Genomic DNA, 13,374 nt, shown 5'->3' on the forward strand with positions numbered 1-13,374 from the left:
TCTTTCCTCTAATTAGCATTAGGGTTAGATTAGGAGTTTCTCACTCTAGTTTAGTAGTTTTAGAGAGAGAAAGCTTGGGATTTCAATGAAGGATTAAGAGCTTGAAGAAGCAATTATGTGGATTCTCTTCTCAACTATTCAATGAGCATTTCTATCTTTCTCTCACCTTTATTGCTTTCTTTAATTCTTGTTTTTGCTTAATTCTTTGTTGATTAGAGTAGATAATTAGATTACTTGTTGGATTCTTTCTTTAATTCTTGTTTTACCTTGATTTCCATGTTTTTCTTCATTATGATTGCTTAGATTTTGTTCTAGGGAAATGGATGAATGTTATGTTGCTGAATTGAATGATTGATTTTGATTAGTATGAAATTGATTCTTGATTATTGTGTGTGGATGATGTTTACATTGCTTAGAGTCTTTTTTAGCTAATTGATTCTAGGTTTCTAATTGTGCGGAAGTGAGTTGTTTGAGAGTCTAGATTCTTCCATACCTATGCTAGGCTAGTTGCACGGGAGTGAATTAGCTTAGTAGGATAATTAGCATGCTTAATTACGCGGGAGTGAGTTGAGTGTGTTGATTGTTCCTAATTGAGATCATGATCATCTCATTGCAATTTGATGTTCAATTCATTAATGTAATTGGATTCCACTTTCCCTAGTATCTTGTTGATTGTTTAAAGTAGTGTTTTAGTTGTTTCTCTCTCTACCTCACATCTTTCCTACCAGTTTAATTTGCTCAAATTGATACACTTAGTCTTTGTGGTTCGACTCCGAACTTGCCTCTATGCTTGCTTAGTAGTTAGTTAAGAATTATAAATTTTGTTTGATAGTAGGCGGTTAGTCAACGACTTAACCATCACCTACCTACCAAAGACACTCTTCACAAAAGAAACATTATCCCATTCAACATTTGAGCTTTATGCAATTGGGAGAATAAAAAATTTGATCATCTTTTTCTCAACTGCACTATAACCAAAGAAGTTTGGAACCTCCCCTTATAAAAAAATGTGGTTAGATTGCTCAACCTCGTTTCTTAAATTAACCGAAACGTTAATGTACTTAAGAAAACACCCAAACACTTTAAGGAAAATTATCTTCCTAATTTGGAGTATTTGGAAAGAGTGGAATGTTGTTATCTTCATTAATGAAACCTTTGACATCTTTAGAATTTACCACCGAGCGATTTACCAAAGAAGTCTCATTAATACCTTTTCCTCCATACGATCTCCCATTCTGAGATCCCATATTCATTCTTTTCATACTCAATCCTCATCATCCATTCTTATATCATGGAAGATTCCTCCCAACAATTTCTTCAAACTCAACTTCGACGGTTCGGTTCGTGACAACTCGATTAGTAACAGCAGGAATCATCATCAGAGATAGCAACAGAGCACTCATCATGGCATCTACATTCAACTTCGGCAACGACAAAGTATTTTATAGCGGAAAATATTGCTCTTCATAAAGGAGTCCAACTAGCTCTTCAATGTGGCATTCCAACATAGAAATTGAAGGTGATAACCTATTAGTCATCAACTTAATAAAAGACATTTAGGCAGTTGCTTGGCAGATCGAGCATATTATTGAAGATACTCGTTCTCTCCTTCCTCAGTTTCGTTATTCGAGTATCTAACGCGTCTACTAAGAGGCAAATCGCGCAGAAAATTGGATAGCTTATGTTGTGAATATGCTTGGCAATCATAGGAAGTTGGACTTGACATATAACGATAGGGACAAAAAAGTAAAGAGTCGCCAACAAGTTTTTAAGGAACTTGTGAACCGTTCATGGATCATTAAAGGCAACTACGAAAGGGGACAAACCGAAAGGCAACAATGATTTGATCCATGAAGGTTACACCCCATTCATAATCCATGACATTACTAACTCCATAGTGATCCTGAACCATAACAGGATATTTGGGGATGATGTTACGGATTGAGTCATGAACCCAATGCCGCTCATATTGGCCTCTACTCGATTCTTATATTGACATGTATTAATTGCAACCCAAAAGACATACAAACTATTTTAATTCTCTCCAAACTAATTAGTCTAAGTTTGTTCAATATTTAATGCACACATAAATCTAATTATTGTGATCAACTTGAGTTAATCAACAAGATTAATAGGAACTTAAACTGGTTGTCCAAATTATCTTATTAAATGTGTTTTTCAATTACATATTCCTAATTAAACATGAAATACCTTAGGATTTTCAATCACATATTCCTAATTAAATCTAATTATTGTGATCAACTTGAGTTAATCAACAAGATTAATAGGAACTTAAACTGGTTGTCCAAATTATCTTATTAAATGTGATTTTCAATTACATATTCCTAATTAAACATGCAATATAGGTGATCAAAATAAATCAAATAAATTAAATTTAATAAATAAAGTGCGTAAAAATATTGAAAGCAACTAGATAATAATTAAAGGAACAAATTAATTAAACACATCCTAAACATTGTTTGTTTGTTTTTTTTTTAATTTTTTTTTATTATTATTACTTGCTTTTTTGTACATTACACATATTGCACACCTTTCATCCTAAGGTTAAGTAGATGTGGGTTGAAAATATGAAAGGCCAATCGTTAGATGAGGCTCAAAGTGGCTAAGAAAAAAGATGATATGTGTTTGCAAAGTTAAGGAAAATAATATGGCTACAAAGATTGCTTGTAATCATTGTTATACCTTGTGCTTAGTTTGACATTGTGTTTTTTTTTTTTTTTTTTTTTTTTTTTTTTTTTTTTTGCATTGAAATGAAATGATAGGATGAAATGATCATATGCAAAGAACTAAATGCTCATTTTATTGATGAAGGAAAACGAACGCACAATGTTTGAAGACACATAATAGAAAATGAGAAGACCGGCTGAAAAGGAAACCTAATGCTAGACTTAAGAGGAAAATAAAAACAAACATAAGAAAAGCAAATCACGAAATCTTGAATGAAAATCCTGCCTTGTGCTCTGTCTTCGTAGCTACCTAGAAGTTGACAACTTGCCACAAGAAGTTCGTTTGCATCTACCAGATCTTAGATGCAATCTTTGAGTTTATAGCATTTGTCAGTAGTATGACCATTGCCTTGATGGTATTTGCAGTAAAAATTGGGGTTCCACGGACCTTTCCTTATGCAGGTGCAAGATCTTGGTTGGCCCGATTGGTGTGATCAAACCTTGTTCATGGAGCCGGTCAAAAGCTACATCATATGTCATACCCAAGGGGGTGTATGTCCTCCTTTTAGATCGTGCCTTTGCAGAATTTAGGGCTAAAACCTCACTGAGATCGATGTTATTAATAGCGTTATAAGAAGAAAAATAAGGATTGTCGTTCTTCTTATTTTTCTAATTGTTATTATTATTACTACCATCATTTTTCAATAGATCATTTTCAATTTCCATATCAATAGTATAAACAGCTTCAAAATTATTCAATCCCAAGTATTTAAGATGTTTCTTGTACTTGTCATGCAGATTGTCAATGAACAGATGCACCATTTCTTTTTCACTAGGTGGTTTTAACCATTTGAGCAGCAATTGGTCTCCACCTATACCAATATGCATTGAAGCCTTCATTGTCTTTTTGCTTGAGAATCTCTAGCTCTCGTTGTGAGGTCTTTGCTTGAATGTTGCACTTGTACCTTTCCACAAAATGACGAGTGATATCATCCCATCTTGTAGTGTCACTACTATCTAGAGAATAGAACCATTACTGACACACCATGTAATACCCTGTATTTTCGAGAAATATTTTCTAATTAATTAAATCTTATTTTCTAAAAAGGGTATTTTAGTAATTTAATTAGTATTTGAAATAGAGCCAAAAGAATATTTGAATTTTGGCGCAAATTCTATTTTTAAAACTATTTGTTTTATTTTGGATAAAATTAATTATCCACTTAATTATTTTATATAAACCAAAATATATATATTTATAGGATATGATTTTCGGATATTTGACAAAATAATAAAATCTGTTTTTTATTTATTTTATTGGGTTCGAATATTAAGTATTTCCTAATTATTTTATTTTCATAAAAACCGAAAATTAAGTAATGATTTTCGGATTGCCTAAAGAAAAATATAATATGATTTTTATTGTTTATATGATCCGAAAATATTAAGCTAATAATATAAATGGGAAGCTTGGAATTTTCAACCATAATGAATAATTAATTAGATTTTGTTTTGATTAATAAAATAATATAATCTTATGTCTAAAGATGTTGTGATAACCATATGTTTATATTAATTGGAAGGTGTATTCGTGATTGAACTTTGAAATTGCGAAGTGCTAATTTGAGATTCGAAATCAAGGTACGTTTAGGTGGCTAGATACCTTTTGAAAGTGATTGGTTTGAATAGCAGGTTCCATATGATTTTATTGGTGATTGAATTAAATTTTTTTGAATTATAATTTATGAAATAATCTTGAGAATTCATTTTTAAATAATTTTTTTAATTTTTTTAATTTTTTTTATTTGACATCAGCATAACCAATCAAGTTACAAATTAAAAGAAAAACTAATTAAGTTGTTACGGCTATCATTTGCTAGCAAATGAGCTCTATGTACCTGTTCCCTGTCCACCTTGAGAATATTACAACATTGAAAATTCATACCCCGTTTCTTAATTTCTCGAATAGTCCAAAAGATACTTATATTAGTTTTGTCTTCTTTCCGCAAGAAAGTGATTAAGTTCATCGAGTCTGAGTAGAGCAGTACTTTCAAGAAACCTATATTAGTACACCATTTCAGACCCTCAAGGCAAGCTTGGGCTTCCGCGTGCAAAGCTGAGGTTGCTTTTCCAAAACCTGCTCTCGCATCAAAGAAATGACCTTAATTAATCTTCGTAGAGCGTCCAAAGCCACATCTACCACTTTATTTCTCCCATGATCCATCCACCTGTAAAGTACAATTTGGCATGCCCATACTCTGGCAGAAAACATACTTTTCCTTGCCAATATGAACTTGGCAAAAACCTGGCGGTTCTTGAATTTGTGCTCCTAGAAAATCTAACGTTCCAAGTGCATGAAGATCCGGCTTTCTAAATTCTACAAATTTTTAAAAGCTTCTTCAATATTCCTAGTTAAACTGCTAGTATCACCAGTTTCTCCCCTGAAAACACGCTGGTTTCACTTGACCCACGTGCCCCACAAAGGTTGCAATGAAGGTTGTCATAGCTTCACTATGAATTCCATCGCGACTATAAAACAGCAGGATATAAGATTGAATCCATTTCCTCAAGGGAATAGAAATAAATCATTAATTGTTTGGCTGTCAGTGACGTGGGCATAACTCCACGCAAATTTAGCCAAAAGTACAGAACCTAAAAATGTGTTCCAAATTTTCAACATCTAAACCACAGTAGTCACATAACTCATTCATTGGCATACCTCGTTGTATAAGTTTCTCCTTCATTGGAATGGCATCATAAAAAAGCTTCCAAATGAACATGCTCCATTTTGGTGGAATATGAAGCCTCCAGATAATTTTAAAGAAAGTATTACGGTCCATATCATGATCCATTTCTTGGCCATGTACATTATTCGAGAGGAAGCTATACACTGTTTTAACTTTAAACTTCCAAGAGGAGTGGATAGGCTAATAAAGGAAATCATCAGCCTTATCTTTCGGTAACTCCATCCCTAAAACTGCACTTATGCTATCCCATTCGAACTTTTCTCTAACAAACGAAGCATTCCAGGAGCCAGTATTTTGATCGATAAAATCCTTAACCATCCATTGCATACTATCGCGAAGATTTTGATTAGATCTAACCACTGGGACTTTCCCATTAACCAATTTACTACTGCACGCCAGAATGTTGTCCCCACTTCCAATTTTCCACGCAGACCCCGGGAGAAACATGGAAGCGACCTTGTGGAAACCTTTACGTGCATAAGATATGGTCCCTGCCACCTGTTTCGTAGGAATACCATAACACATGACACATGGAATTTTTGCATTGAAAACCTTATATGCAACGAGTTGTGGATTCTTATGCATCCTTAGAACACTTTTGAAGAGAAGAGTATCATTCATCGTACTAGTAGCTCGAATCCCTAGTCCGCCCATTCCTTTTGGTAACTGAATAATTGATTTCCTAAGCTAGTGAATACCTTTTTCTCCACTTGTTGCCCACCAAAATCTAGTTATGATTGAATCTAGTTTATTCGCAATAGATAATGGAAGTTTCAGGGACTTCATAACATGAGCGGAAATACCCATAAGAACAGAGTTTATGAGAACTAGTTTTGAGGATTGTGACAGTTTGCACGTAGACCATGATAAGATTTTTGTTTTAACTTTCTCTACAAGATAATTAAAACTATCCACCTTTTTTTTCCGTAATATCAATCAGACTTCCCAAATGTGTTCCCATAATTTGAACACTAGGGATTTGGAGAATATTCTTAAATTCAGTGGCAAGTTCCGGTGGAACAGAAGGAGTAAATTTAATCTGTGATTTCTAAAAATGTATCCAAATCTAGACAGTATGTCCCAAATATTTATACAAGACGTAGATACAACTTTGAAAAAGAACATAGCATCATCCGCAAAGAAAAGATGAGAAATTTTTGGTGCTCTTCTTGCAGTTTTAATACGTTCCAAAACGTTTTATGTCTTCCGCCTACAATAACATTCTAGATAAAACGTCCATACAAAAAAGAAATAAATAAGAAGATAAAGGATCACCTTGACGCAGGCCACAGTGTGGCTTAAAGCCCTGTGTCGTTTTCCCATTCACAATGGCTTTGAAAGAAACGGTTGAAATGCATTGAGAAATCCATTGTATCCATCGATTAGGAAAACCATAAGCATGTAGAACCTTAAAAAAAGGTCCAATCCACACGATCATAAGCTTTCGACATATTGATTTTTAGAGCAGCCAGATGAGTCGAATATTTTTTCATGTTTATGTAGTGGATAAGCTCCTGAGACAAGTAAACATTATCCTCCATATGACACCTAGGAAATAAAAGCATGTTGGTAATCCGAGATTAACAACGGTAAGATTTTTTTCATACGTGTCACCATAAGCGGTTTTGAGCCGGAGCAAGGTGGGCGACGGAGCAGGGCCCCCAAATTTGAGGGGCCCCAAAATATAGATATATGTAATTAATTTTGGAATAATAACATAAAATTACAGATGGACTAGTGGTTTGAGTTAATATGCTTCTTATGTATGAGAGATCTCAAGTTCAAGCCTTGGGTCCAACAATTTTTTTACTTTTTGGGAAATAAAGTGAAAGCTGGCATTGAATAAGGTTGAGCTTTGAGCGTCCAAACATTGAATGAAGTTATTACTTTGTCTCTAGAATTCTCCACCCAAACCCAAAATTAGATCTTTCCTTTTTCCAAATAATTTTTTCTCTCAAAATTTTTTCAATTTATTATTTTAATTTCCAAAAAAACTCTATATCTTCCAAAATTAATTTCACATTTAACTAATAAACTTATTGTTTAATTTTGACAAATTTTCTAATGTAATGAATTTTTTTAACAAAAAATATGGGTATTTAATTTATTGAGTAGAGGGCCCCATTAAGAGAAGTTGAACAGGACCACATAAATAATTTGCAATTATAACCCCGGTACTGTGTCACTAGGCACTTTGCAATACACTTATACCCAGTATTATAGAGGCTAATAGGTCTAAAGTGAGCAACTTTTTCTGGTGACTCCACCTTTAGAAAAAGGACCAAAAGCGACGTATTTAGCTCCGTTAAGAGAAAGCATGTGTCAAAGAAATTTTGGACACTCTTCATAACAGTTTGTCCAACCACTTCCCAATGTATTTTAAAAAATTCTGCTATAAAGCCGTCCCTTCCGGGAGACTTGGAGGAATGAATATCAAACATAGCATGTTTAATTTCTTCCGGAGTAAAGGGTTTCTCCAAATCGCTTGATAAATGTGAAGGAACAACGGGAAAATTAATCTCTCGTAGAATCAAGTCAATATTTTCTTCGTGGCTTGGGTCAGTTGCTGGTTGATAAGCACTTTTTAAATTATTAAAAGATAATTCAGCTATTTTTTCCTGTCCTTCCCGCCATTCACTATCATCATTGCACAAGGTTAAAATTTCTTTCCTCTTTTCTTTTGTTTAACTTTGTTAAACAAACGTTTCGTAGGAGCATCACCTTCTTTGAGCCACTTAGCCTTTAGTTTATGTTGCCAATAACAGTTTTGAAGTTGGCATTCCGGAATAATCTGATTTATGTGTTGCACTAAATGATTACCATTATTCAGATTTGAGATATAGATAAGGAAAGCACTTCAAAGAAATTTACCGCTTCGTGTTCGTGGCACAGTGTGGTGTGCCTAAGTCGTAACTGACATTCCAGTTTTATGAGATTGTTCAGTTACGAAGTCCGCAACAACATTTGAATCGGTCTTTGTAACTGCTCGCTGATTTTCCTCCACGATTATTTGCGTGGCTTGATTATCTCTGACAGTTATAGATTACTTCTTCTATATATTTTGATTTTTCGTGGCTTTTGAAACACAAAAAAATTCTTTCATCTCCTCTGCGATTGTTTTGAGCATTGTTGTGAGTTCCTATTCTCCCTTTTTGAGTGCACATCAAGGGAGATCGCTGTGTTAAATCTAGGAGGGCAACGCCATCTCCGATTGCACTATAGTCGGGGCGAATTTTGCTTCTGAGACAGTGTTCCTAACACGTCACAGCGTTATACATACATTAAACAAACACAACCTACATTACAATTTCTTTTCTGATTTTACAGTTCTCCAACCTACAGTAAACACCATGATTCAACTTTGGTATGGGTGATTGACAACAAGTTGTAAAGGATTGAGATCAAAAGTTATAGCCGCATGACCAGAGATAGAAATAGGTTCATGAGTGATTCTTCCATTCCCAAATTCATCAAACCACTCTGAAGTTACATAACCCCTATCCAATCTTTCTAAAATCAGCCCGTTCTCAAGCCTCTTATGTGTCCAAGTAAACCTCAGCATCGAGAAAGAAATTTCTAAAATATCATTATGAAGTCTCCAATCTATATAATCATCAACCCCTCATATTGTTGAACTCCCTCCAAATTTATCCGCTAAATACTCAATTTGATTAAAATCTCTAATTAGCAAGCATTTAGGATAACTACTAATAATATCAATCAAAGCATTCCAAACCAAAGCCAGGTCCTCAACAGCCGGAGCGCCATACACCAAAACTATATATTTTGATATTCCACTAAGATCAACAATATTACACAGAATAATACTTTGAGAGCAAAAGATTGGTGTAATTGAAGCATTACAATTACACCAAGAAAAGACAGCCAAGCCGCCCCTAGAACCTACAGCATCAATACCATAAGCAAAATTAGGGGAAAGATAAGCCAAATTAGAGTTAACATCAGTTACAGTCATTTTAGTTTCACATAAGAACAAAAGAGATGCTTCTTAGTGTTAATTAACCACACTAGATAAGGAATTTTAGGGGCGTGTGGATCGTTTAAACCCCTACAATTCCATGAGGTAATCTTCATTTTGAACTCGGTGGCTGAAACGATGCAGCCTCCTCACCAAGATGCAGTACAAATGATTGTTGTTCGCAGACGATTCACCAACTTCAAAACTGGAAGGATTTGCAAAATTAATACCAGAATTTGGAAAGCTGCAACGAACTGGAGATGGTAAAGGTTCAATTGGATTTTTCCCTTTATCTTGAAATTCCTGGGTTCCCCTTACATTAGAGGCTTGGCCCAAATAAGACTTAATTCATGGGCTGGTCGCCGGTCCTCTTATGGGCTTGGATTAATTCTCAAAGCAGAGTTGAAACGATTTGGGCGATTCCCATCACCATTCATAGGATGAGATGGATAATATCGAGCATACGGATTGAATCCAAGCCCAAATCTGGTTCCAGATTGCCAAACCATATTAGATCTATCACTAGGGCTGGCAAATGGATCAGGTCGGGTCGGGTTCGTGTTCGGGTCACCTAAATTTCGGGTCAGCTACCCCCAACCCGAACCTGATCCATTTAATTTTTCGGGTTGAAAACCCTAACCTGAACCTGATATTTTCAGGTTCGGGTCAACCCGAAATTGACCTTATTTGACCTGATTTTTTATTTGGGTTAAAATCAGGTTTCTTTGACCTGAAATTAACCCGACCCAAACCTGATATATTCAGGTTTGGGTTAACCCAAAATTGACCTGAATAACTTTTTTTTCATTTCAAATACAAGTTGTTCAGGTTAAGCATTTTAATTCAAACCAAAATTAAATAGCTTAGTCTAACAAAGTAACAATCCTACTTAACGATAATAAACCAATAAAAATTGTAATTCACTAATTACAAACCAAAGATAAAGTTTTAATAACACAAATTACAGTTTTCAAAAAATAATAGAAGATGCAATAAGATTTTCATTTGGATTAAGATCGGGCGATGTTGGGACTGTCAATTTGTCATGGCTGTCATCCTTGTTCACCACCTCAAGCTTCAAAATTGATCCACAACATTTCCAATTGAACATGGGTGGGCTACTTCTTGCTGCCAAACCTATAAAGAAAAACAACACTAACATAATTAAAACATGCAATTCTAAATCAGACTATATTAACACTAACACCTCAAGCTTCATAATTAACACAACATTTCCAATTGAACATGGGTGGGCTACTTCTTGCTGCCAAACCTATAAAGAAAAACAACACTAACATAATTAAAACATGCAATTCTAAATCAGACTATATTATCTAGATTTAACTAGTAAGATCTAAATTAAAACATGCATGCTCATGATAAACAAAAGTAAACAACAAATATTAGCAAGAATCACCATAACATAGACAACATTTAACAATAAAAATTAGCATTAACAATAAAAAATTAGCAAAAACAACCGTATAATAACATAATCAACAACATTTAACATCAGAATTTAGTAATAACACTCGAAAATTAGCATGTAAAAAACTAAAATAAACGGAAGCAAGTAAATATAAAATTAACAACAGAAGAATTAGAAAATAAACAAAACTAGCATATAAAAAACATGAAAAAAAAACAGAAAATAAATTAAGAAGCAAGATACCTTTGATGAAGGAGAGGAATTCGTGGAGGAGTGAAGGATTCAAGCCGTCAAGGAAATGACAATGGTAAAGTTGGGCTTAACGGAACTACCTCTGTCGAATTTTTGAGTTTTTGAGGAGAGAGAAAATTAAAGAGAGAGAAGTGAGGGGAAAAACGGCTGAAGATCAATGAGGGGAAATGAGTTCATTTAGGGTATTGAATTTATATATGGAAGCCTCTTTGTGAATTTGGGCCGGGCTTAATGAGCTTTTTACGTTTTTTTTTCTTTTTCTTACTTAAATTAGTTCGGGTTATCAGGTCGGGTTCGGGTTGACCCGACCTGATTTTGACCTGAAATTTATTTCGGGTTAAGTGGGTCGTTTTCGGGTTGAGATTTTCAACCTTAACCTAACCCATTTAATTTCGGGTTCGGGTTCGTGTCGACCCATTTAAGTTTTTGGGTCGGAAACCTCAACCCTAACCCGCTTTTTTCGGATCGGGTTCGGGTCGGGTTTTTGGGTCGGGTCAGTTTTTGCCAGCCCTATCTATCACCATCACGCGTTTCTTCAATCTCATCAGAATCAGAACTTCCTTCCGAAACAGAGTAGTATCGTTCCGTGCCACCACTCCCCGAGCTGTCTCTTGATAGATCCGAATCTCCCTTCCATTCCTATCCATGAAAGGAATGACTTCTGGTTCCGACGGTCGAATTAGATTGACTTTCGGATTTCTATAGCGAAAAATATCCGGAAGCCCCTTTACATAGTTGGTGTAATACGCCTGCTGCCCAGGTCCATACAACACACGCATCCCTCGTCGCTCTAGTGCTGCTAGCCTACACCGAGGCTTACAAGAGGACACATCCTTCTTCACCTTGCATCTTTCACTGTGATGACCAATATAACCACAAGATTTATTAAATTTAAAAGCACCTTCATGCCTAAAAAAGGCCCACACCACTCGATCTCCTTCTACTGGTACAAAGCATCCCGGAATAAGGAGTTGCGAAGTGTCGACTAGCATCCGCACCCTGATGTTTGCATGCATGGGCAATCCAACACCCACCTGTTCATATTCCTCTATAAAGCCCACATGCGAGAGGATCTGATTTGCCCATTCACGTGTAAGATAAAGCAGGGGAAGCCCCTGTACTCTAACCCACAACCTTGTAGTATCAAAGTTTATTTCTTGAGGGATAAAGGAGCGGTGATAGCGCCTAAGGTTGATGATTCTTCCCTCAAAGACAGTCGAGTGTTGCCTTATGATTCCATCCAAATCATAAGCATCGTAACACTCAAAAAGATAATAGATTCCAGATTGATGGACACGAATTACACCTCTTCGTATCCACCTAGAATTGACATAAGTAACAGTTGGAGGATAGGGTCCAAGAAAGACACCTATAGCACTTCGATTATAATTGACTGGTCCCAAAAAGCTAAAGTTAGCTGGAGGGGCTGCTAAAATACCCATTCTTTGATCCTCCAGAATCCCCATTGTTCTTCCTAGATATACTCTTTTAAAATAAGTATGTTGAGAATAGATTTTTAATATCATGTTTTGAATGGTTTGAATTATTATTTATCACGATTAAAAGGTTTGATTTTAAAAGCATATTGAATTGAATAAAAAAGTGTTTTTGAGTTAACCTATTATAAAGGTTGAATTTTTGATTTAATGAGTTAATGAGTTAATGAAGAATTATTAAATTATTTATTAAAGCTTTACAAGCATGATTATATTAATTCCACTATACGGATTTGGTTGATAAGACTTTGGGCTTTGTATGACCGAGTCTTTTCCTCAAGGATAACCTTTCAATATAAAGATACTAACTTGGGGGGTGTGCACACTTAGGAGAGGAATTGAGTTTTAAAAAGAGGAATTGATTTTATAAATCATTATTATTGAATTATTGAGTTATTGGAATCATTTTGAGAATTGGTCTTGAATTATGAGGATTGGATTGTTGAAATAAATATTGGAATTTCCATGATTAATTTTAAAAGCATGTTTGCCAATAAATTGAGTTTACTTATCTTGCACTTAAATGTACTTGTCATATTTTGCTAATCCGTATTTCCTCTTTGTTTTGGTTCGCCCTATTTACGTACCTTAATGGTAAGCAGTGTTGACTATTTCAAGTAAAGTCTTGATTGAGTATATAGGAGTCCCGAGATTTGCTTCACCTAGATTAGGAGTGTTGGTTTTTGTTTTGTTTATGAGTACTCATGAAAATGGTTAATATTTCTTAAGTATTAATAAAACAAGAGTTGAGTTTTCCGCTGCAAGATTGTTATTGAGTTAAGTA

General features: G+C 34.9%; 1 protein-coding gene across 2 annotated transcripts; it reads right to left on the minus strand.

The window, feature by feature from the left end:
• Window positions 1-10,276: 10,276 nt before the first annotated feature.
• On the minus strand, window positions 10,277-12,552 carry LOC110735097. 2 transcript variants are annotated; one of them, XM_021915244.1, is made up of 2 exons: window positions 11,086-12,552; window positions 10,277-10,550 (listed from the first exon to the last, which is right to left on the minus strand). In XM_021915244.1, the coding sequence occupies exon 1, from the start codon at window positions 12,534-12,536 to the stop codon at window positions 11,589-11,591; it is 948 nt and encodes a 315-aa protein (XP_021770936.1). In that variant the 5' UTR covers window positions 12,537-12,552; the 3' UTR covers window positions 10,277-10,550; window positions 11,086-11,588. The 2 variants fall into 2 exon arrangements, with proteins under 2 accessions (XP_021770936.1, XP_021770935.1); XM_021915243.1 differs by lacking the exon at window positions 10,277-10,550 and adding an exon at window positions 10,563-10,686.
• Between the last annotated feature and the right edge of the window lie 822 nt (window positions 12,553-13,374).

Source organism: Chenopodium quinoa, unplaced genomic scaffold (genome assembly GCF_001683475.1).
Source record: "Chenopodium quinoa cultivar QQ74 unplaced genomic scaffold, ASM168347v1, whole genome shotgun sequence".
NCBI classification, from domain to species: Eukaryota; Viridiplantae; Streptophyta; class Magnoliopsida; order Caryophyllales; family Amaranthaceae; genus Chenopodium; species Chenopodium quinoa.